This window comes from Cariama cristata, unplaced genomic scaffold (genome assembly GCF_000690535.1).
Source record: "Cariama cristata isolate BGI_N322 unplaced genomic scaffold, ASM69053v1 scaffold16592, whole genome shotgun sequence".
In the NCBI taxonomy this organism is placed as follows: Eukaryota; Metazoa; Chordata; class Aves; order Cariamiformes; family Cariamidae; genus Cariama; species Cariama cristata.
Window position 1 is genome coordinate 10,583 of NW_009602293.1, and position 27,011 is coordinate 37,593.

Genomic DNA, 27,011 nt, shown 5'->3' on the forward strand with positions numbered 1-27,011 from the left:
AAAGACGAGCTATGATGCACAGATGTGCACACTTGCGGACTTGTTCTGTTTCACAATATGAAATCTGCAGGTTTTGTTTTCTAAAATAATCCAGAATAAAAACACATTCACAACCTGTAGGCTGGCACAGCATACCTGAGTGAGAATGTATAACCCCCATCTAAAACAGTAACTTAAACCTTTATCAGCATCCAAACGGAAAAAGACAAAAGGTAAGACTTGTAAGACAGCTATTGATTCATATAAGTTTTCAAGTCCTGATGTCTGATATTTAATATATGTCTTCATCTAAATTAAAAACAAAAAAAAAAAACAAAAACAAAAAACCCAAGTGCATGAAAAATTAGGGAAACAATCTGTCTCACACATCAAGAAACATTTAAGACCATTCTGCTGATGTAACTGTAGGAGCCACACATGCATGCAGGCTCTTTAAGAACTTTTTTTCAAAAAAAATCCCAAAAAACCCAAATGAGTCTGAGTACTTTAATTCTGTGAACACTCCTCAGTTGGTACTGACTGCCTCATGGGCTTCATTTTCACTACTATAGTCTGATTTGGGATCATCCTCATAGTCCTCATACATTTCTATTTCATCCTCTCCATTTATCATTTCATTTCCAGCAAGGCTTCCGCTGTCCGTCTTCATACCATAAGTGCTCTGAATGACAGGGATGCTGGGCTCAGGGCTGGCAGAGGTGCTTGAGCAATCTGACGTCATCTGAGGTGATGGCGTGGTAGTCGCCATAGTAATAGCACCAGGATAGACAACACCCGTTCCCGTGGTGATTGGAATTTGAGGCTGTTGTCTGGAAGGAAAAACAAAAGGGGAATGTGACTTCCTGTGTTCAGAGGAGGGAAGACCTTCTGCAAGTCCAAATGAAAGAAAAGTGGGTGGTTTCCTAGAAAGGCTGCCTGCATTCCTCTGGCGTTCACAGTCTGGTCCCATATGATATTGGTTCATCTTAGCTCCTCCCAAGGACGACTGGAGAGTAAACTGTTTAGTAACTACCACTAACAGACGTTGATTCTTTTATGTATTTTATGTGTTTGTTTAAACCATACTGCTAAGTAGCACTTGGACAGAGATCATCAAAAGGCTTCAGGCACCTGTGTGATGCCTAACTGCTACTGTAGACATCGTGTATCCAAAATCTAAATCCTCCTAACTCCTGGCAAGAGTTAACTCCTGTTAACGAGGGGACCTCAAGATCACCTGTAAGTACCTAAAATGGCAGACAGGTGACTAAGTAACATTGTCTAACTGTAAGTATGTAATTTACTATTTAAGTGCTAGGTAGGCTCCTATGTCACTTAGAATTATTTTTAATATTTTATTGTTGCCTTTTGATTCTTATTTAAATCCATGATCAGAATGCCATTTGTACTTCTGGATTTAATGTGTAAAACTGAGTTTTTGAAGCAGATGTCCTTTTTTCTATGGTAACAGACAGTCTACAGAAATTAACACTTCCTCCTGAGGACCCAATGTCAGATCTGATTTATTTTGACAATACAGATACATGGAAAGACTCAATTAAGGGTGCAGTACCTCTACTTTTGACACATTTTACCTTCTGATATTTGACTTTGCAGTAGGTAATGTTGTCTTTTTCGTGTGTGTGTGTTTTAAGCATGCTGGAGCAATACCACGCTTCAACTAAAATAGGCTTATATCACTGTCAGTCAAGAAATTCAACACAAGCTTTACTGTAAGCATGTACATAGTTGTATTAAGTGATGCAATGTCTCTTCTTACAGTGATGTACGTATATTCAAATGCTATGCCAAGGAAAGGTCAGGTTGATGAACCCATTCCATGGTCAAGTCCTTATTGACTACAAATTAATTAAATCTATTTCTTATGTTTGAGTTAATTAAGTAATAACATACTTTCTATGTTAAAATACTCACACAAATATTCTCCTATTATTTCTGGGTCATTACCTTTAGTAAAGTTAAAAGAAAAAGAAGGGATGTAACTTGTCTGAAGGAAGAGAATCTCCACCGTACTTTAGACGTAATACTGCGTGAATATACTCCAGTACCAGAAATACCTAAGTGCCCTGGAAGATGCTGTTTTAGTATTGACTGGTTATTGAACATACATGCCTATTTGCATAATCTATTTAAAGAATCATATATTTCAATGTATTCCCAACCTTCTTTAGAGCAATATTGACCAAGTATTAGAGAACTATTCTAAAATTTTAGCAGGAGAAACAGTGTCAGATGTATTTGAATAGTCTAACGAATCTATAACTTCTTGACCACTGTGTCATTCTATGCTAAAATTCAAAAGGATATTCCGTAAACCAGTCTTTCACAAATCCTTAATCATTGGCTAAATCAATACACAAAGTATGTAAAGCTTATTTGAAAGACCCTAAATGTTGAGTCTTTATTGTTGATTGATCAAACTCTAATTTTGATAAATAACATGCTACAAAGTTACTGGGAAACCAAAGACCTTCAAGTTTGGGAATGAATACAGACAGTCAAATCATGAACGCCCTGTGTAAGATAATACTAAAATAGCATGTAGTACTGTCATTGCTGGTACTGCTAGCCTGACTCTTAAAGCCTCTGCACAGCTTGAGAAATTCAAACATCTGTTGTATAAGTATGGTACACCTGGGTAGCAGCGAGCAAAAATTCAGCAGTAATTCATTTGACTCATTCATTATACTCCTGTTTGCAAATGATGATTTGCAGATGATTTACAAACAGCTAGGGATTTTTCACTAAATTTTCACTTTTTAAATGGTCTGATAAATGTTCTGTGAAAACAATTTTCAGCCAATGTATTTGCTTGCAAGTGATTTTCTGCAAACATCTTTCAATACTTTATCCATAAAATTGAACACCTACCTCACATGGGAACATTTCTGTTTTAGGACTGCACATTGTCGGGAGTATAAACTATTGCTGTTAAAAGCCCACATGTATCTCCTCCACAACTTTTAGACACAGAAAATGTTCACATTATTGACTGTTTTCACAAAGCAAAGGAAAAAGAAACCCACACATGGTCACAGCAAAATTCTACATAGTTGTCACCAGGCAGTACACACTTAATTCTCTCTAATCTACCCATCTAACAACTGCTGGTACTAATCTTTTTCTGGTATTTCTTAGAATAAATAAATTCACAAAACAAAGCATCCCAATCGTTCATCAAAGAACATCACAATATTAATGCCAAAAGATGTTCTGAGAAAAGTTGGTTTTAGAGCTCTTCTAATAAGAATATACTCAAAGAATGATTGAGTGCAAGCTGCTCTTGTGTTATAGATGACAGTAAGGATCCACCTCTACCCCTTCCCAAAAAAAAGTTTGCATTTTTTAGAAGCAAATTGCCTTTTTGTAAGCAACAAGAAGGAAAAAAAAATAAAATCTGTTTAGGACAGGGCTGTGAGTGTCTTGGTAAAATTATTGCTGTCAGTGTTAAGCCCTAAAGGACAAACTAAGTTAAGAAATTCAGATATTCTTTCAAATGCTTATCAAGTCAGCAAAAGTCTTTTGCATATCCACATTTCAACGAGACAGGGTATATTTGTCCAAGTACCACCCATTTCAAAATATAAAGGGAGGAGGTCACCTGAGCATAATAAAGCAGATTTTACAGTGATACCTTTTACTTGAGAATGCACCAAATGCATGGTGACCTATAGAATTAATCTAACTGGTAAAGAACTTGATCAGTTTAACAGGAAAGTTAAAGGCTTACTGAATTTGTCATTCATAAATGCAGTTCTTTTTTACATGTTAAACAAAAATCAGACATGATGTGCATGCCTGCTGCTGGGTGGGTAGTATCTGTGAGCTTTAAATTACCTATATTTCACCATGGAACTGTAAACATGTGGTAACTGTACTACCTAAATGGGACCTATCTCAAATTGCTACCCATTTTCCAGCAAAAATATGCGAGCACTTAAACATGAGCACTCACACACCCCCAGTAACTGGACACCTACCTCTCACTTGAGCCCTGTTATTATTTAGAGCTGATCAGGTTGTCACTGTAAATTCTGCTCAAGTTGCCGCATTACATCCCAGAAAGCCTTATTTTTAAGATATCACAAACTATATGGATGACATATGTTACTGGAGATGAGTGTTACCGTTTTCTAAGTAATCAAATTGTATAGGATGGGGAGCGGGGAAGAAAGAAATCACAGCATTTATTTAAATTCTAACTACTCTCCCTGAAAGGAAGATTTGGCATTTCTAACCTATGACTCTGGCCGTTATGTTTTCTTTTATTTGTAGTTCTTAAAGGCTGGATGGCAGGCTGAGAGTTGTGGTCAACGGAGCCAAATCCAGTTGGTAGCCAGTCACTAGCGGTGTTCCCCAGGGCTCAGTTTTGGGACCCTCAGTAAATTTGCAGGTGACACCAAGCTGGGTGAGAGTGTCAATCTGCTTGAGGGTAGGGAGGCTCTCCAGAGGGACCTGGACAGGCTGGATCGATGGGCTGAGACCAACGGCATGAGGTTCAACAAGAACACTTCGGCCACAAAAACCCCATGCAGCGTTACAGGCTGGGGGAGGAGTGGTTAGAAAGTGGTCAAGCGGAAAAAGACCTGGGGCTGCTGGCTGACAGCTGGCTGAACATGAGCCAGCAGTGTGCCCAGGTGGCCAAGAAGGCCAATGGCATCCTGGCTTGTATCAGGAATAGTGTGGCCAGCAGGACTAGGGAAGTGATCGTCCCCCTGTACTCGGCACCGATGAGGCTGTACCTCGAGTATTGTGTCCAGTTCTGGGCCCCTCACGACAAGAAAGACCTTGAGGTGCTGGAGCACGTCCAAAGAAGGGCAATGAAGGTGGTGAAGGGCCTGGAGGGTAAGTCTTATGGGGAGCAGCTGAGGGAGCTGGGAGTGTTTAGCCTGGAGAAGAGGAGGATGAGGGGAGACCTGATCGCTCTCTACAACAACCTGAAAGGAGGGTGTAGCAAGCTGGGGATCAGCCTCTTCTCCCAGGCAACTAGTGACAGGACAAGAGGGCATAGTCTGAAACTGTGCCAGGGGAAGTTCAGGCTAGAAATGAGGAAGCATTTCTTCACAGAATGGGTTATTAGGCATTGGAATGGGCTGCCCAGGGAGGTGGTGGAGTCACCATCCCTGGTGGTGTTTAAGAAAAGACTGGAGGTGGCACTTAGTGCCATGGTTTAGTTGACATGGTGGTGTTAGGGCTAAGGTTGGACTCGACGATCCCAGAGATCTCTTCCAACCAAACCGATTCTGTGATTCTGTATTTTTTATAATGTTAAATTCCACATGTTTAATTCTGGTATCTAGCTAGAGTTTTGCCTATCATAGGACCTTAGAGTGAGGAGATAAAAACATGCTTTACTGCAAGCTACAATTCAACTCAGTTGCACATGGTTAAAGCAAGGATGTTTTCTGCCTGGTTAAGACTTCCAGAACCCAACATTAATCTTCCTATTTCTTCAGATCTGTGAGGAACAGTGATGCATGGCTATGTACCCTGGCTTCAAACCACTCCTATCTCCACCATCTCTTCTTTGCTGAAGAAATCCTTATGTGGCCAGTTACTACAGGTTGCTTGCATCTCTGCTCTGCCAGCATTGCTAACATGTCTGTCCGGTCTGGGGCCAAAGATTTGGCCAAAAACAGTTAGGTAAATATAAAAAAAGAGGTAACATGAAAATTCTTAGACCAATTGACCTGCTTAGAAGTTTGTGGCATTAATATTCTTGGGATTTTCCTGGAGAACATTCCACTTTTGACTTTTGCAAAATTAGCTAAACATTTAAATTGGCAAATTACCATTGTTTTCTGATCCCTTCCCAACTATTTCTGACATCTTTTAAAATGACTGAAGCAAAATCGATTGCATTAAGGAAAATGCTTATATGCTACATGCCCCTGAAACTTACATTCCCATAAGGAATGAAATAACAGTAAATCTCACAAAAGCACCCACTGTGTACTCTAAGTTCAAGCTACAGGAGTATAATATTACAGCCTTATTCAAAACCGTAGTGTAGCAACATTCAGACTATGTGTATACAGTAGTTATAAACACTATAAAAGCTTTATTCTAAACATCTTACACTGGTAAAACACAAAAAAAATGTTACTGCTTACATCATTTTGCAAAGAAATGTATATATCATATACTTGTATTTAGAGTGTATTAGACTGTAAAAATGACTGAGAATTGAATTATTTTTGTAAGACAAGGCAACAAAAGACAGACTCTTAAGTTAAAATGTGTGAATTTATGGTTTATATATGATCCATTTGTTAGTTCAAATTTATTTATGCATTGCAAAAAAAAAGTACTATGGAAGATAAATTGTAAATCACTTGAAGTCTGTTCAGGGATTAATTTATGCTGAAGTTATCATTCACAACTTCCCATTAATAATTTTATTATTAAAAATAGCTCAATTATTTTAAAGACGTAGCTGGCTTCAGATTCAGCTTCCACTAGATTAAAACCAGCAATTTTTTTAATATACTCTGTATTAAACATGAAGTATTTCTGTATATTATCTGCCTCATTTGGAACAAAATCCATTCATGTAGGGATGCAATAGAAGGCCTATGCACATTTTAAGTTCCATGCTGTTCTCTAAAATACTTGCCAGTTCCTAATTTTTGTGCTGATCTATCACACATAGAACATTTATCTCAAAACATGAATTTCCTGCCTAATTCATTCCAAGAAATCTTCACTGTCATTCAGTTCTTTGGAAGCTTTTCTTCAAAAATCACAACAGGACCTGGCCATTCATTAGCTTATTTCTCTACTTTATTTTAAAGCCTGACTAGTTTGTATATTGAGATTCTCTAAACAACTTCTGTGCATCTTATCAATGTTTATCAAAGAATGTGGCTCACTGAAGTAAGCAGTATGAGCTTTTTGCATCTTAAAAGTTCAAGCAGTGTAAAACTCTTTCTATGTTTGTGATGGGGAGTGTTTTAGTTGTACACATGGCAGAATTATACTATGCTAGCCAATGGCTCACCCAAAGGGATCTGACAGAACCTAGCCCTTACTGCTTAAGCCATAAATTTACATTTAGTGTAAGAGAATACCAAACACAAATATAAAATAATATAATTTTTCTTGCTATTTGTACTTTCCTCTAGCCACCTGTTTTGAAAGTCTATGTTTCTCTTCACACATCTCCTATTTATCTTTTTATTCTGTGATGACAATTTTTGCCATTTTGGCAAAATTTCACATTGCATTGCAGTCTATTTTGTACTTTTGTTCTCTATCTTACACTGAAATATTTACTGTAAACATAAAATATATTCAATCCTAAAACCCACATTTGTCTCCTATTTCGTTCTGAAAAGGAAACTGCATCTCAACTCTCACGTCTACAGTTCTGAAGAACGGTTTATACTGTTTGTTCCATCAAAACAGTGGAAAAACGATGGGTGTACAAGGTCAGTTAGGAAAACTGTTCCAGCTGATGCTTTATGTGATATTTACATTAAACACAAGGAAGAGTAAGTTTAAGAATTTGATGGGTTCAATTACTGTGTTCCACTTAATTATAATCTGATTTGGGTGAAATGTTACTCAGTAAGCTATTCTGCTGAAATAAATGACACCATGTTTTATGTTTCAGTTCAAAAAAGCTGTCCCCAGATGGTTTTTTCACTTTTTTTGCTTGGTCTCTTCCAAGAATTTTGTATTAATTTTTTCTTTAGGGAAAAAGGGAATTTGGGACAACAGTGGGAAGTCACAGAAAAGCATGAAATATTTTTTTTAAAATCACAGCCTGTGTTTCTTCAGTATCAAAATTTATATTCATATTGAACTGCAACATGGATCTCATTTCACCATTATTGAATGCATCCATTAGATTTCATATCACTTTTTTCATCACTTGCATAACTAAAAGTCATTGTTTCCAGTAAAGTCCACTGCATCATTTCATAAGTGCACAAAGGTAATTTACTCTTACTTTGAAACTTCTACAACATGGATAGAGCATGGTGAAGTGGACTTAGCATAAATATGAATTAGAACTAATCCTTTCAAGAAAATGATGACATTCTCATGGTCTTTGTGATCATACTATTTGATATATGAGAAAGATGTTACATTTAGGTTGCAGCAGCAGTTTAATTTTGAATAGTTTTCATTATTTTTTTTTAAATCACAATATCACTCTTTAAGTAGGCACTTTTAGAAGTTTCTTAAATCCATCCTCCATATTCACCTCCATATTTAGCCACCACTTCCAATGTGTAAAATGCTACTGCTTAATACTGTTTTCAATTAGCAAACAATTCTCAAATTGTTCAGACTGCTGTTTTGGCATTTCTTTTGCATTTCTTGTCTAGATGTGATTTGGTCTGTCAATCTGCTTTGGAAGACATAAGCTAGAGTTTCACTTCCTCAATCTGAATATAATTTGTGATGTGCTGTATAAATTCAGATTTCTATTTAGAGTTCTATGTGCAATTTTGATGGAAGCCTATTAGTAAACAATTTCCCTTAGAGTGAAGAATAAAAGGCAATGTCAAAACTGTAGACTGGAAGGCTATTTTAAGATATCAAAAACACTTCTATTTACCGATTGAAGAAAGAGACCACATTGTTGCAGGCTCTACCACAAAATAATTGACTGCAACAGGAGTTCTGCATCCCAAGCCAAAAATGAGGGCACATAATCGACGTCAAGGTCAATTATCTGGTAGTGAAGTACCCAACAAAAGGAGGCTATTGTGATTAGAGAAATAAGCAGAACATTGTGAATTTCGAAAGGCTGGCACTGGAGATAGATTTTAGACTTTTTGTAAACCACAAGAAACATTGTGTTAGAGCACTGAGCATCACAGATTAATTCATAAAAAAAACAGGAGAGGGAAATCAGTTATGGTGCAGTTGTTTCACTGGACTTTTGTTATCTTTAGCCTGTAGATCTTTCATAGTGCTGCTTTCTCTGCTGAAGACTAGAGGAAATACTGTTAAAAAACACACAATGTTTTTAGAACTGTGCCAGGGTCTTTTTGAGCCATATGTCCCAAGTTGTAAATCTACCCAGTCCATCTATGCACTACTTGAAAGACTCTTCCTAAAACATTTATTTTTTAAAATATGTTTTTCCACAGTTCTAGATATAACAAAATTCCTAATGGCCTCATGCTATGATATCATTCATTCATGTGTGTTCCTAATGTAACTGCTATTACTCCTGTCCCTTTTCTCTTTTGCCCCTCTCCGGACTCCTTATTCTGCATCAAAATAATCTTTTGTGTTTTTCTCTTTGTTCTTGTCTTAATTTAGGAACTGATCCTGGAGTCATTACTAACCCAGAATGGATTAGTTTACTAATAACCCACAAAAGACATGATTCAAACCTTTCAGGCTAATGGGAAACAACTTCTTTTGACTTTAAAGAATTCCACAATCAGTCTCATAGTCAGCATTCAGTGTCAACTGATAGCTCCATATTCCATGATACATCTTATGCTTTTAATAAGGTTTTACAGGTTCGAATCCTTACCTTCTACATGACATTAGTGACTTAAACAGGTAAGTCTATTTGTTTTCAAACAGCAGGCTCTATCTTTGAAAAAAAAATACAATAGTACTCACCCTACGGTAAAAAACTGCCTCATCTCTTGTCTTCGAGACCTCATCAGTTGTTTGTATTCACCAATACGCAATTTCTTTCCATCAACAATGCAGGTACGTTTTGGTCGAGGTTTGTATTTGTAATTAGGATACTTTTCTAGGTGGATTTTACTTAGCCGTGCCTGCTCTTCGTAATAAGGTTGTTTCTCTTGATTTGACATGGACTTCCAGCGAGATCCTATTAACACAAAACATTACTGAGTGCTCAGGTAAAGCAGGTTTAATTTTACACATACACATTTCAACATGCCTTCTCGCCACAACAAACAAATTTTAAATAAATTAATTAAATAAACTGATTTGAATTTACATTAGCCAGCACATATATTGGGATGCACACCTTAAAAGAACCTTGACTTTCAGATATTGCTGCAGACCCAACATATGTAAATCTCTATTAAATAGATGCACTTAAAATCAATAGTTACTTCTCAAAATCTCAGCCTCATGTTGCAAAACAGACTATTTAATTTTTTACAATATGAGCATTAATCTGTGAATAATTCTGTACCTTTGTAATACCATGCACAGTATTATGGTTAAGGAAGGTCTACAATCATACTTTTACTGTTAAAAGCTTAACACGTTGCCTAGGGATACATGCTGCTTTGATAGTTTTATGAGGATTTGGTTTATACACTCCTGCTAATAGATATTAATACCTTCCTATGTAGCAGGAAAAAATTATCAAAACCTTATAGATTCAACAAAATTATGAAAAATCCTTTGCTGTCTGGGTGTCTTAAATTTGCTAATCTTCTGTTATAAGCTTGGCATAATATTGGCACCTTACCATATTTTAAATCCTATTATGCATATTATCTTCCAGCCAGATGTAATAAATGCACAGAACTGTACTGAGTAAGTTACATTTAACAAACTTACATTTAAAAAAAAAGAAAAACAGAAAGCACATTGTAATTATATACACCACTTCAGGTACTGTAAACTATGACTGAAAGCTGCACCAATAAAAAAGTTAAAAAATTAACACAGTGTACACAGGAAGAGGAAAAAGTATTCAGATCTCTTGTATTGTTTATAAGGAGCTATCTAAACACTTGAATAGAGAAGGGATTTTTTTTTTTTTTCCAGGGTATAAGAAATGCAGAAAATAGCTTTTTGGTGTCTTTTAGATGAATAAAATGATTACAGCTGTGGTAAATGTGGGTGGAAGCTATTCTTTTACCAAGATTTTTCATACATCAACAAATGGAAAAGTTGTATAAATATTATCCATAGCCAGCAATACTCTGTGTCAGTTCTAATATTTCAGTCTCTTTTCTCATTGTCCTGGAAAAGTTGCACAGATATTATATGGACATAGACTTACTTGTGGCAGAGCAGATACTGACAGGTTAATTCCATGGTTAACAAACACTCAATTGCTGGCACTTCTGAAATATTTATGCTGGAAGTTTACATTTTAATGAATACAGTTACTATGCCGCTAATAGTTTTTTCACAGAATGCACACAAATAATATAGATTCCCTACAGCTGCCAACACTGAAACAGTGCAGGTTTTATACAAAACTGAAAGGCTATTCATATAACTTACTTACATAGTAGACAAAAATATGAGAACTACTAAGATTTTAGAAGTTTTAGGACAAAGTAACATTTATTTCTATGTATTCTTGCCTCTGACTGAACTAACATGCAACAAACTTTGGTAAGAATGTATTTGAACTCAAAGTTTACAACAAAATGATTACAGAGGAAACTTGATTTTTACTTTTATTTATTGCAAGTTACATTTGGAATCTATCTTTCACTTCAAAGACTCACAAAGCAAATATAGGTTTTAACATTTCACTGCTCATTCTTATGTATGTTACTAATTCTCTGGAGGGGTCTTAAGAAGCAAATCAAAATTTCTCAAAAATGAGCCAATTTATTTGCACAGTGGCAAAATGTAATCCATGGTCTATTCCCTGATCATCCCAATCTATACAAATTAAATATTAACTATGGTGTCTTTTAACTAAGCAGTATTTGAATTGTATGATACTAGTGCTTCCTTAGCTTTTAGAGCATTGTAACATTTTTGAATCAAACATCATTTTGCGTGTGAGAAGGTATGCATGTACATGTCTTTTGAACTGCGCCAGGTTTCTTTCTTTGACACTGCACTGTCTGACATAAACCTTTGATTTTGACTTTGTACTTTATTATTTTTTTTCCCAGTATTTACTCTAGCAAGTACTATTTTGCATTCAGGTGATTTCTAAAGGGATCTTGCAATTAGACCTTTTATCAGGATACGCTCTTGCAACAGATTTCACAAAACATTCCTTTTGAATGCTGCTAAGTCTTTAAAGCATGTTGCGACTCTGCTATTGAAAATAAAAAGCATTAGGGAAGGGGCAGAAAGGGAAAAGGAAGGGAATGAAAATGAAAACCACCCATGAGTCTTCATTTGTACAAGTTTCAGTAATTCCAATTTCAGTGAACACCTCCCAAACAAAATATGTCCTAAAATTAGAGAAGTTGCATATCCAAGAAGGAAGTAACTAGCCCATGTCACCAATATAAATAATCTCATCTTTCCACAGCTCCAAAAATAACTAGCCTCTGCCAATTGCCTCTACTACAGCAGAGCCTTCTGAGCTTCCCTCAGTTTTGGACGAGCCACAGTCATGATTTGTTCATTGTCTCGCACTTACCTAGAATTTTGCTAATGTTGGAGTTGTGCATGTCAGGGAAGGCTTGGAGAATTTTTCGACGCTCATCCTTTGCCCAAACCATGAAAGCATTCATTGGTCGTTTGATGTGTGGTTCGCTACTGGCTCGGCCCCGCGAATCCCGGTAGACTCGTGCTTCAGCCACAGTGGCACCTCCTGTTGGCCAACAATAATACTGCTGTAGTTTAGCTGCAGAGCCATTCATTGCTTTACTTCCTGTAATGTCAGGGCAGGAAGAAACAAGATGGATGCAAAATATTATTATGTGGTTTACGCAAGCGCTTTCAGTGCTGTGTTTATTTTAGCCTCATTCTCTTTTTCTCTCTCTCTTTTTGCTGATAGGTCTATGAGAAAGAGAGACAAAGAGAGAAAGGCGATCCAGTGATTTCAGTGTAATTGATGAGGCTCACCCAGCTGAAGGCATCAACATCCGAGTGCGGAAACAAATTGCACTGGTATTTCTCCAGTTAAGGTATGGAGATTTGAAAAAGTTTCCGTTTGGGACTTTCACATAGCATACATGTTCTGAATGCTCAACAAAACTCACATAAAAGTTACACTTGAGAATCAAGCTGATGTAGACCTGTTCATACAAGTAATTTACAATGACTTTGCTGCTTGAGCAGTGAAGCACATGCCAAATATTTCATGAAATAAATTACATAGTACACCAGGTACATGCTGCCAGTTGTATGGATCTGATTATATTTGGACCTGAACATTTTAAAGTCACATCTGCTTTAGTTGAATTTTAGATGTGTCTTGTAGCATTTGATCACATATATGTAATAAAACCGTGCCTTCAACAGGTACATGCACAGCATCTTGGAGCTTCCAGCATAGGAGACAAGCACTCCAGCTTTTCCACGCCTGCTGTGCTTTAATGTACCCCAGCGTCCTGGCTTTACCCACCATCAATTGAACTTGTACATGCTAACCTTAAGCAGTTTTTGAATGCATCCAGCCCTGCTTCTTGACCACAAACAGCAAAGCTTCATGGGGGTTTAGAGTTCACAGAGCTGAGTATGAGGTGTAGAACTAGTTAATACAGGAGAAGGAGATAACCAAGCCTAGATAAGGCATACTTTTAGCAGAAAAACTTTCACAATTGTGTTGACAACATATGTTTTTAGGGTTATACCTTAGCTATAAGAGAAAGGCAAAAAGTCTTTACAGCGGAAGAGTGACATACTTAGTCTTAGGCCTCATCAAACTGTTAATATAATTCAATATCTTGAAAAAGCAAGATACTTGACAACAAATTAGCACAGCAATAGGCCTCCTTGTTTGTAAACTATTACAGCACCCGACATGGATTTATTTGCCAAATAATATAAGTTTAATTCTTTACACTAAGTAAAACACTGCAGATTTAGTGATTTCAGTGACTGACTCACAAGTTTTTAATTGTGCAAAAACTAAGTTTCCTAATTTAGTGTGAAAACACTATACGTTAGGAATACCATTTAAAAAATTCTATAAAAGAAATACATGAGAAAAAGTCCTAAAATAGAGGATGCATAACTAATACACCACCTTTTTGCCACCAGGTCCACAGTACATTAATTTCATTTAAAACTCACTGACCATACAGGATAAATTGATTTTGCTTTATATGGTGTTGACAGCCATGTTTATTGTGCAGTGAAATGTAGTGTAGTTTCAAGCTGACTATATCCATCAACGCAGGGCACTATGCTGACTACTGGGCCAGATGAAGACATACATTACCCTGAGAGTAAAACACTCATTCATATACGGCAGTGTCTTCTCCTGAGGATCACCATGGTAATTTATGATGCCTCCAACGCCATTACTTCACAACTGACACCAATTTGGCAATTTGTATACTAACATGCGTGCACATAAAAGAAGACAGGTTTGTGGCAAATGTGAGATGCAAAACTATTTTAATACTATTCTAAGTTAAGGACCATGCTACAAGTGTCCAGCATTTACAGGAGGCTGCAGCTGCAGTCAGCTTTTTATTGCAAAAAGGAACAGTAGCTTTGCTGAGCGACCTGCATGTAGGACCAGTTTAGGAGTATGTATGGTTAATGAGGCTCTGTCAGTTGTTGTCAGAAAGCTTGGAACATGCATATCAAAGATACCATCTTTTGAGAGAGGATATATTTATTGTGAAACTATAATAAGTTACAAACATAGTAAGTCAACACTGAAACATTTATTGAGACAAACAGCTATATGATTTGAGAAAAATCAAATATATCATGTAATGTTTGTTCCATCTTTTAAAATAATACTATAAAAATTGTAACTAGTATGTGGGCAATTAGGAAGTTGGTGACAAATTAAACAATTTAAATTATTATTGATGCAAAAGTTGTCATTTGTTATTCAGCTACTCTACTCACAGCAAAGGAAAGAAGACACATTTGAGTCCACATGATGATTTTCCATCTTTTACTTTCCCAAAGGTACTTATTCACTGTGGCTAAGGAGTTTGTCTTTAGCCCTTTCTAACACAATTTTGGCCTGACTTCTCAATCCTAATGCAGGCAAAGAGTACCTTTACTAGTATCAAGATTATAGGCTGTCTTTTTAGTTTGGATATAATTTAGATAGAATGAAAAAAAAAAAAAAAGAAGAAAAAAAACCCCCACCATAAATCATCTGTTTTCAGAGAAAGGGAGAAAGGTTATGTTAGAAAACAATTCTTACTTGGAGTAATAAATTACAATCGTCCCAAGAAGGCCAAGAAGCTGTGGCTGCATCTGCTTTAAGCAAGTCCACACTTGAAGGACTTGAAAAAGCAGCCAAAGAGTTGATGTTCTTTGTGCTTGATCTCTTGGGGAATATTTGCAAGTTGACCCATAGGCCATCACAAAAGCATCTGCAAAATTAATTTCTGCAAATAACTAAAGTAATATAATCTCCATGTTCTTCTATCTCAGAACTACAGAATTATATTCAGTATATAAAGCATTACAAGAAAATACTTCTGTTAGCATGTGATTCTACATGAGGAGCTAGAAAGTCTCAGTACCTTTTTAGCTTAGAAATGAGATGCTAATGATACAAAAAGCACATACACTCAGTGAGCTCTTACAAGTTGAAACACATAAGAACAAGCTTTCAAACTGGTTGTTCTTAGGTACTTCATCCTGTCAATCAGATATTTAGAATGTATTGTGCCCTATATAAACAATTTCAACAGGTTTTACAAAGTATGGATTTTTTTCTTGTTGTGATAATTATAGTACTGACAGAGGCTGAAAGAGACGCTTGAAATCTTTAAAGAAAAGATATGTACAATTGCAAAGAAGTAGGTGGTTTACTTATTTCTGAAAATATTTTCAGGAAAGTCTAATAAATAATAAACTCAAAATAACAGATAAAATGTGCTCCTAATGAAGGGTGAGAAGAGAGGAGGAAGTTGGTAATTGTCTCTCTATGGCAACTAATGCTCTATCTGCTAGTTACTGTTCATACTTCAATCACATGAGGAGGTTTTGATTTTCAGAATTAAAAGCCTGGTCAGAATTAAAAATTATTGCAAAAGCAGTACAGTTTGGCTGCCCCGATGGCTTAGTTGGCAAAGAAATCTAGACTTCAGCCTAAAGGCTGGGGCTGTCCTCAAAGTGACACTTTTAGCTTCTGAGGCTGTGGACTGCCTCACTTCCTAGATGCTTTGCATTTGCTCAACTTGTCATGACTTTGATGATTTAAAGCTAAAAGCAGATTAGAGGAGAATGATCACTTTTTGTGGATATATGGCAGGCAGCTCCTCTGTGGAAGCTGGATTCCAGACTAGACAGTAAGGACAATACTAGGTCAAACACCACAGAATTAATCTAAAAATGTTACAGCTTCATTAAAGTAACTTCAAACAATATTTTTGTTCCAAAAGAGACAGATTGCTTTCTAATGACAGTGCAGGGGAAGAAGAACTCCTGTTCTTTAGAAAGAGAAAAGATCTCTTCATCAACAGGAAAGATAAACATTTTCACATTAATTAAATGTTAAGAAACATACAGTAACAATTTTTACATTGTTTATTTATTTATTCCTGCCTTTATCTGAGTTTCTCGGCTTTTATAATGACAAGAATTTTAGGACAGGCACCATGTCTTAGTATGTTCCCTGAAATCTTAGACACATTAGGGTTAATCCTATTAACAAGATGCAGTTTTACTCTTCCATTTTATACAACACCTACCACAACAAAACCTCAGACTGGACCTTTACATGTTACCAGAATGGAAACAATAATAAACATGATAGAAAGGAGCAAAACAAAGGGTGAAAAAAAGATAAGGAAAGAAAGAGAAAAGAAGTGGCAGCAAAAAGAGAGATTTTTATCAGTCACTCTGTTATTCTTTAATTACTCTTCACACTATTCCCACTGATTCATGTTTGAAGTGATAGATTTCCTTTGACTCCCCCCCCACCCCGATAACGAATCTTTGGCTACTCTAGAGAATATACTGCATACCATCTTCCATAGACATACACCAAGATAGGATATATAGAAATCAAGACAATCTTTCTAGGTTCCTAGTGTAAAAGTGGCTGGTTAGTACTAAAGCTCCTATCATCAGTTATTCATTAAGCTGAGATGACATTTTTGTCTACTTTGGAAAAGACTGATTGTGACCTCCAAAATTACCACAGACCTAGCCCTGTCTTTGGTAATACAACTAGCACTGCTAGCAGCTTGCATTGAAGAGACCAGAACCTAATGAACATGCAAACAGGAGTCACTCTTTTACTACGAGAGATGGGTTACTCATAAACACGGAAATGCCATAAAAACAAGGAACACGAAAAACCAGCTTGGCAGTCCCCCATCCTGCTCTTAACCTGTGGACAGACAAATCCAGCCTTTATGAACGACATAGCAATGTTTCAAATCAAATAAAAAAATGCAAATCTGGAAAGAACAGAATGACAAAAGAAGCTTTGGAAAGTTTAGAATACAGGAATACTCATTTAAATATTATTTTGAGTTATTAAGTTCAATGTTCAATTTTGGAGAAAGATACAAAAATTACTACTTCACTGTAATCTAAGTGACTTGCAGCAGTGTTAGTGTAACATTTATCTGGTTTGCCCCTTGCCTGCCTCTTGCTTCTTCATCCCCATCCCCATTCAGAAGACTTTCTCATTCTTTATTACCAGCAAGAGAGGCGAAATAAAGGGGTATCTCATGAACTATTGTCATTACCAGCATGTCTTGTCATCACTAGGCAAAACTAACACTCACTTGGAAATATGATGGGCTCTGGGATGGGGATGCCTGTAGTCACACAGTGGCACAAATGTTCTGCAGGGAAGTGTCTGTTTGTCAAGCTGCTTTCATTCCAAATGCTAAACAAATATTATTCAGCCGGAATTTGAGGGCTGAACATTTCTTATAGGCTACAGGTCAGTGAATGGAAAGGGGTAAAAAACTGAGAAAGACAGGAATGATTCATGAAATACTGGAATATTTAAATAGGCTCTAAAATATTTCACCTGCAAGGGTTCTGAAATAGGCTAAGTAAATACTAAGAGGTGGGAATATACTGTAGCACAGGTTAGCTACATCCATGCAACACTTGGTTATGATAAAGCTTCTATTTTTCTTGTTAAGAGACTCCATTCTCTTGAAAACATCAACAAGAAGAACCAAAAGGGAATTCCCTAAGGTCAGCTCTGAGGAAACATAAACCTCTAATTCAATAACTCCGCTACTGCACTGAAAAAGGCCTTATTATTGCAACATCCATATGGAGTCAATTGCACATTAATGACTAATCAATCCCTCCCCTTTCTATTCTACTTATAGTGTCACAAGCCATGTTTAGATTAGCCCATTTCCTGCTTAGGATCGCTCAAGATGTCTTTTGTTCTTTCAGGGCTGGCCTGGTGGAGGCAGCTTAAACAAACACACGACCCAAGTGGTGCAGGAGTTATAAACTGCCATATGTGAATGAACAAAGGGGCCATACTAAAGCCTTTTGTGGTATTTGTTAATGTTTTTCATCTGAGTTTAAAAAGACCTAATGACTTTGTGGTGAGCTGATGCATGTGGCTCGTGGCTTTGCAAAATGAAGGAAATTCTAGCCAGTTATATATCAGCATAAATTTTCTGAAGTGCCTCGTTTTCAGTTTTGTTGGCAGTGAGTTTACTTTTTAGTACATTTGTTTTACATATGCAAGCAAAATTCTTAATTTCAATTAAAACACAGCACCAGTTTTCACAGTCACCCTCACAACCTGCATACATGTCTTTCCACATTTGAAAGCCTAAAGCTAAAATTAATAGTGAAATATCTTCTGAGTGTGAAATCAGAGCAACTATTCTCAGCTCTGTCAGTGGTAGCAGTTCACTCACCAGTGTTTAAAGCGGAATTGTTAGTTGGGTCATATTAAATACTGAAACAATATTTCTAAATAAGCTATTAGCACATCCGTGCTGCAGAGCCAGCCATGCCCAAATTTACATTATTTCAATGAATTAAAACTGCTAAATGCAACTACTTTCTTGATGGCTTACACAAACAGTTTAGATTTCTTGACCACATTTTATGGCAAAATTAACCCTCATGGAAACTTGGCATGGAATACAGCTAAAACAATACAATAATCTTTTAAATTACATGGAATATTAACTGAATTAATTAGTGCTTAAGGCCTGACTTAAGCCCTCAGTGGCCTACATAGTCCCACTTGTGCTGTAATGTAAGAGCATGAAAAGTATTCTGTGAAGATCCATGAAATGTTTAGATAGAAATTGGGATGAAGAAGCGGCCTCTACTATAAATTTGGGGAGGTATGCAAGTGTCATAAGATTTTTCAATCATGTGCCACTTGCAGACTTCAAGAGCCTTCACAGATAATTAATTAAATGCTAACAACCCCATTCTGACATAGATATTATTGATAGACAAAATGTGAAACGTATTTAAGTTGAAAGTTATTCAGCCTAAATAACGACACCAGAAGTAAGGGATTGCCAGTCATCAGGTCTAATTACAATCAACATTCACACGAACACTATTGTTGTTTGACATTTCATTTCAATCTCAAATGAGGAAAGTAGAGGCCCACAGAAAGGAAAACCATGGACAAAACAGCACAGCCCAAGAGAAATATCTGACAATATCTATCGATACTGCAAATTGGTTTGGTTCTTTTTTTTTTTTTCAGAAAAACTGTTGTTCTAGCAGCTAAGCAATTACTGTTACTGTTAGTCATATTCAAAGTCAAAACAATACAAAGAGGATGAACCAATCTATTTAACATAAAAATGTTTCCATAACAGTAACAGCTTTATTGCCAGTGGGGTTGTTACTCATAATTTCAAATTTCTGCTGACATGACAGTGTCACCTAGAACATCCAGAAAACATGATACTGATTTAAAACACAAGGATTAATTTTGCAGTCTTCAGTCATCCCTAACAATTTTTAAAAAAATCCTACCTGAACAAGGGCCATAGGACATCATCCATTCATATCTCAGTCAATGCTTTGTTTTGTTTTAAGATGGAGAAATGGCAGACAGGAGTTCATCACAGAGAAAAAAGGTAGCCTGACTTCAAGTTTGATGGATGCACTGTTCAAGGTGTGGCTGAACACTGTTAATAAACAACTTTGCTTGCTCCTATGATGTAGCAAAACAATGACTTTTAAAAGCTGAAGTACAAGGCAGTTTATAAAAGGGAACTACACCTAACGATGGGAGAGAGTTTTACAAAACCACCTCCCTCAAATTATGTGATATTAATGAAACGCAGAAGACTTTGCAAAAGGTTTTAATATGTGTTGGAATCACTGCTTTAGTGGCCCATTTCCTACATTCAATCTGCAACTGAATTTGTCACCTTCTGGCATATGCAACATCATTCTTTGTATCAATATAAATAATTCCCTCCATCCAGTGTTTTCTGTTCTCACTTGTCATATCATACCAGTAATTAGATGGCAAGGACCTACGGCTAGGATATGCATATGGCATTACTACTTGCCTTTCACATGGAGTGCTGATATTATAATAATTAATAATATAATTAGTAAATAATATATCATGAAGGGAGAGAAGCAAGCAAAAGCAGCATAATAACAGGAGCTGTAAGTTAATAATAAATGTTAGGAAAAACTCTTAAGGCTAATTTTTCAGATATGCTGCACCTGTGCATTTGGGACTTGTGAGTGAAGCCAGGAAGATATTTTTACAAACAAGCTAATGCCATGTCCAAATACATTGCCACATTTACCTGGTTTGGATAAAAAATGGGGGATTTGCCATGAAATAGGGGCTCATGAAAATTTGCTGGTTTTTTAAATACTGCACTTCCCATGAAACTACCCTGCCAAGTTGCAAACATAATCATTTAATATTTGCAGAAGCTGTGAAGATATTGTAATGCCTACCCCATACACATTTTGGACCACTGATTCTGTAAAATCAAAACAACGTACAAATTAAGAAAATATTGTCCCCTCGCTACTAAGTTCTGCACTAAACGCTTGCTTAGATACTTGGCATATCTATGTGGAAGAAAGGCAGATGCTCTTCAACACTTTTCTATTGGTGAGATACTGATGTTCCTGAAGGAGAAAATGGTGTTCAGTATAGACTTAGAAAAACAGACAGTTGTACGAAGAAGAGGGCTTGTCTGAATCTGTATCAATTGCTCATGCTTAGCCAGAATATGTGATGTTCTTTCTCTAATGTATTCATATTTCTGCTCCACTTCCTGTGCTCAAGGAGGTAAGGAAGAAGGGCAAGATTCCTCCCTCCTCTATGCAGTATGATATAATGGTGGCTTTCTCCGCCAGCTGAAAATTCAATTGTGCCTGAAAGTTTTATGCCATTTTAGGCAGCTTCAAGCTCCTTTTGCGATACTGGAGCAATACAAAGACATGTGCAGAGCTAAGAATCAGGACCATGGGTGGTTTACACCTATGGTGGCTGTACATGAATGTGAAAAAATGTTTTAAACCACTGAACTACTATGTTTAATTTTTCACTCACCCCACTTAAAAATAGCTACGCAAACTAACTGATGCTTTCAGCATTTGTGACAATGATTTTCTCATGGGCCAAGATTTTCTATGTAAAACTGCAGCCCACAGTTACTTTTTACAGCCTTGTTCTAAATTCCTGAAAATAATGTTTTACTATATAATGGAAATTGTGACAAGCCGTTAACCATAACTGTGCTAATAGGCACTCCTATGTAAAACTGAGGGCATTGTAACAGTGGTTGGTTGTACAACATCAGAAATTCTAACTAGAATTTTTTAAAATAAAGGTACTGTTCTATAAGAATCAATTACTGTAGCATGGAAACAGCAAACAAGAAAGCCTCATATTTAGCCATAGGAAAAAAATACCTGAGACAGTTGAAAATCAAACAGTAACACTTGCAGAGGACACACAGATTTATTATTCTGAAAGTGAGAAACATACTATATGTTAAATATTAGTGTCTTGAGAGGAATAAGTTTCAACGCTATGGGAAGATCACTCCAAACACCCCCAGCTCAGATTTTTCAGTACTCAGAGTGGGAGTTCCCCCTGTAAACTGTTATGGGGATGCTGGCAACAATGAGATTCATGATGTGGTTGCCATCAGAAAAATGATGAGATGTTCTTAAAGACAGAACGTCTTATTCCTGTCCCCTTTGCAGGTGTTGAGTTAGTCCAGGGCTGAGGCACTGAATCTCTTCCAACACAACAGAAACACTGTGCCTAAGTACTTTATCGCAGATTCCTTATCTGTTATGAGTTATTCTGAAAAATTTAAGCATATCCCTCAAGTATCAGGCACAATCAAATAGACTCATGGGTGTTAAAAATGACAACCACGATTAATGAAGGCCACCTTTTAGCATCTGGTCCAATTAACCAATTAACCAAGATAATTAACCAAGTTATTTTATCTTTAAATAATAAAGATACAGTTATAGATTTTATTTTTTTTTTTAAATCAAAGACCTAAAACAAGAATTTGGGGGAATAAAAATTCCAGTAGTTAAGCTTACTGCATTCTCTCTGGAAACACTTCTTTGTTTTCAGACAGCTTTCACTGTTTTGTGATTTTCATCTTTCCGCTCTCAACTGCCATAGCAACTATTACAAATATTTATGTGCGACAAATACTGGCATGGAGAGGCATTCTTTCCTCCAGTATTTATGAAGCACTGTCACAAAAGTAGGTGATGCTTTGTCATGCATGTACTACCTGCTGTTTACACCTCTGCATAGAAGGGTGTTAAACGAGTTACCTCACAGGTTTGGATTGTGTTGGCAGCATGCCAAGATTGATCTGCCTGTAAATATATGGTTCCCTTTCACCTACCTCTTCAGCTGCTCAAAGTCAGTCTTTTTTGGAGTTAAGAAGGAACTGTGTCACCCTTTTGTATAAGTAATTACTTACTATTGGGCATATATGAGAATGTTGAGACTTTGAGTCTTTGTGCTCCCTTTGTAGCTCCTTTTTCTCATGTTTCTCCCCACACAGCCAAGAAACTACCTTCTACACTGCAGAGACTCCCTGTCTTTCCCCAGTTAGCTCATTCCTCTCCACAGGATTCCACATTCACTGCTGCTGCTGCCATTGCAATCACTCATTGTTCACCATGTTCTGGCAATTAGTTAAATCCGTGATGATGCCTCTCACTCTTTCTTTCTTTCTCTGCCATTCGATTTCCCTTCCTTTTGGGCAGGTAGAATCTCTCATCGTACTACAACTTGCCTTGCTATGTGGCTAGCCGAACTCAAATATGAATGGGAAGTGCTAATCTTATGGACATAAAAAAGACAGACTGCTGTTAACTGCTGCAAATATTGAGCAGTTCAATGACTTTGTATGTTGGTCAGCAAATCCGCCATCTGAATTGCTGCAGAACTGTGTTCTTAAGCTTACTGCTGAATAGCAATATGCTCTTTTAAAAGCAGATGTGAACTTGTGCTCCTCCAAGCTTGCGTTCAGGTCCAAAATCAGGTTCAGACCAAAAAACTGTGTATATCTGAACTGGAATTAATAAGATCAAGCTAGGGCTTACTACTAGAACCAACCATTACTAATGATTATGCAGCTCGCAGTCCCCAACTGGCTTGCATTCAGCATACTTGGAGCATGCTCAAAGGTACCACGATCAAACAGATAAGGCTTCAAGCTCTATAATCTCAAACAGTGGCTTGGTATAGAGAAAAACACAATCTTTAAACCAAGGAACTTACAAATTAAAGTAAGAGACAGCAGGCAGTGAAAGGGAGGACACAGGCACTAAGTCAATGAATTTAAGAAGATGAACTGGTACCAATTCCATACCAAAGACTCCAAGATACCTCTTAATGACTGACTCAACATTTAGGTTTCATACCAAAGGCTATCCTTTGGGAGACTATAAAAAGTAATAGTCTAATACAAGGATAAATAAATACATAGATACAGATAGAGTGGACAGACAGATCCTAGCATATTATTTAAAACTGTATTTATCTAAACTAGCAGGCGTGGACCCATCCTCAGAACTATGGTCCATGCTTAATACATAGTGGCAGATTAGTATCAAAGGAAGAAACAGCAAGCACTAAACACAAAGTTTACAGAATCAAGAAAACTACTGCATGAGAAATAGAACAAATGAAAACATCAAAACAGGTCTCAGAAGAAAAGGTCTTTGTGTATGTTGTCCCAAATGGCAAACTGTGAGGCCAAATATTTAACTCACAAGCCCTTGATTCTAATACATTAACACAAATGTTAAGTACTAATACAGCATTTTCATCTATTTCCATTTGCTTTATAAAAAATGAATTTAGCTTCACAATGCATCTGATTTTTCACTTCGGAAAACAAGACACAGAGAAGTTATTTCTCTTTTACAAAATCACACAGTGAGGCAGTGGCAAAACAATAACATTCAGATGTTTTTGCCCTGAGCCCAGGATCCAATCAAGAAAATCATATTTTAACAGATCAAGTTCTTTGGCAGGGATGAGGATCAGGTCTTGATGGAATTTGAATCCCTGACTATGACAGTTGAAGGAAACCACACTGCAACCTGAGCTAAGGTAAAATCAGTAATCGTCAACAGGAACGTTAGGTCTATTCTGCAGATTTCTATCTACTACAAAACAAAATCTTAACATACTTCCCACAAATTTCCAAAGCATTTGACCACAAACACAAAAACAGAAGGATCCATGAACATAGAGCACATTATACGATTCAAAAGAAGCAGCACTATCACCAAAAGTGAGCATCTGTGAAAGGAATGTCTTTTTCAGAACTTGAACCAAAAAAACATATTCAGATCATCCAATATTCTCAGATAACTAAGAACTAAATACTTTAGGTTCCCCCACCTGAAATTTGAACAGGGCTCACCTATGGCTCCTAACTATTTTCCACACACTCTGGTCAGTTGGTGTATGTCAGTCATGTTAAAAAAGGGGTTTTAGTTATAGCTAGATTCAAAGCTGTCTTGGTGTGTCCATGCCAGTTAGCTGTATTTCAGTACTGACAATCTCAAATGCTGAAATTATGAAGCCACCTACAGAAAGAATGATGTTTCCTTTAAAATGATGAGGTTCGGAGAAAAAAAAAATCCTTGTTTAGTTCTATAATTGGCTGTTGTTTATAATTTTGCATACCACTCACCAAACATTTATGAGGATCTCAAATCATGTTTTTGAATTTTGCTAGCTACAAATGTATCATATATTTTAACATGACAACTGGGATTTCCAGGTAATGATGTAAGTCTAATAGCTGTGGATTATTCATCAATGGTGTCACAGTCAGTGGCAATGTTTTTGAATACAGTCTGAGCATGATTTTTAATACAGTTAGCCCAGTCCTGCTGGTGGCTAAGGAAGTAACAGAGATGTTGGTTTACGTCGTATTTAGTATAAAACTCTTGTTGATGATTTTCTGGCCTCTGTTCAGATGACAGTTAGGTCATTATGAGTAACACAAGCTTTGACTTCATATGCTAGGTCATCTCTGAAAGTACACCTAGTTACCATTAATCTTAAAAAAGGTTTCACACACTGGGCAGGGACAACAAGTCTTAAAAGTCATTCTACAGTATCCATTCATATTTGTCTTATAATTGCATAGAGCTAAATTTAAAGATTTTCAAAACTTGTCTTATAATTCATGATTCAGAAAAAATATACATGTAGTTTAAGCTTCTGATCAATGAGCCAGTACTGCAAGCACTCCTAAAACTAAAGGAAAACATGACTCTGATCCTGTCAAACTCAGATCACTGCCATATGTTATAGAAAAGATATAAGGAGTACAGAGAAATCATTGCTAGATACTATTACAAAGGCATTCCATAAAATGCAGAAGTCTGCTGGTATTTCTTATAACAAATTACTTGAACCTTAAAGGCTGTGTCAAAACTGTGGGAACCAGCAGCACTTCCCAGATTTGGTCTATTTTGGCTGCCTGTTGGGATATAACAGACATGTACCATGTCTCTGCACACTTTAGTTTCCTATGGAAACACAGGTGTGCAGGTAGGCAGGGAGCGGAACTGCACTTCCATAGTCCCCTTGGTCTAGATCAGTTGGGGGATCAGGATGCAGCCCAGATTGAACTTCCACCAGTTTATGGCCAGTAGTGGGACTAAATTTGGAGCCCTGGGCCAAGGAATTAAATCTGTTATGCCTCTCCTCCCCACCTTATACCCCGCCACCCCCCCCCCCCAAAAAAAAAAAAAAAACCAAAACCAAAAGCCCTCTACAAATAGTCAATATATCTTCTCTAAATGTAGTAAATTTTGTAATTCTGAAGTTCTATAATTCTGATGATGGGAGTAAAGCCATCTGACAGATCTAACAGTGATCTGTCTGTGATCAGAGTGAGTTGTGACATACTCTGTCACAACTGCACTTGGACCTGAGAGATCTGGATGTATTTCTGATGAAGAAAGATAGGGGGTCAAAAGCTGACCACCAATATGCTAATTCAGAAATCTTTATTTTCTATATGACTGTTATTTGTGTAAAATCACACAACAAAACACATAAATGTTATCTAAAGATTTCTACAGCAACCTGCACTCAAATAGTATCTAAAAAAAAATGAAAAAAAGATTAGAAGTAACATAACAATGACAAAACAGAAAGAAAGGTGTGAAATGCACTAGGTCTTCGAAGAATATGACTGTGGCTATTAGGAACATTTGACATTCATTTGAGACTGTGACCTTGGCAACACACTAAAAATGCAACAAGGCTCTCTTCTTAGAGGAGGCCAAAGAGCAACGAAGCTGGTGAAGGGCCTAGAGCACAAGTCCAATGAGGAGTGGCTGAGGGAACTGGCATTGTTTAGCGTGGAGAAAATGAGGCAAAGGGGAGACCTGATCGCTCTTTACAACTACCTGAAAGGAGGTTGTAGCCAGGTTGGGGTCGGTCTCTTCTCCCAAATAACAAGCGATAGGACAAGAGGAAATGGCCTCAGGTTGCACCAGGGGAAGTTTAGATTGGATATTCAGAAAAATTTCTTCACTGAAAGGGTTGTCAAGCATTGGAACAGGCTGCCCAGGGAAGTGGTGGAGTCCCCATCCCTGGAGGTATTTAAAAGATGTGTAGATGTGGTGCTTAGGATCATGGTTTAGTGGTGGACTTGATAGTGTTAGGTTAACAGTTGGACTCGATGATCTTAAGGGTCTTTTCCAACTTAAATGATTCTGTGATTCTAAAGAATAAGTTC

At 36.9% G+C, this 27,011-nt stretch overlaps 1 protein-coding gene across 1 annotated transcript in view; it reads right to left on the reverse strand.

Annotated features, from left to right (window-relative positions):
* Nucleotides 1–505: 505 nt before the first annotated feature.
* Nucleotides 506–27,011, reverse strand: part of LOC104157401 (transcription factor SOX-6-like) — a gene marked incomplete at its 5' end in the record, with an annotated part of 32,296 nt that continues 5,790 nt past the window's right edge. The window contains 3 exons of the mRNA XM_009694716.1: nt 506–809; nt 9,595–9,811; nt 12,302–12,535. Coding sequence (XP_009693018.1) covers nt 506–809; nt 9,595–9,811; nt 12,302–12,535 — 755 coding nt within the window. The remainder of the gene's footprint in view (nt 810–9,594; nt 9,812–12,301; nt 12,536–27,011) is intronic.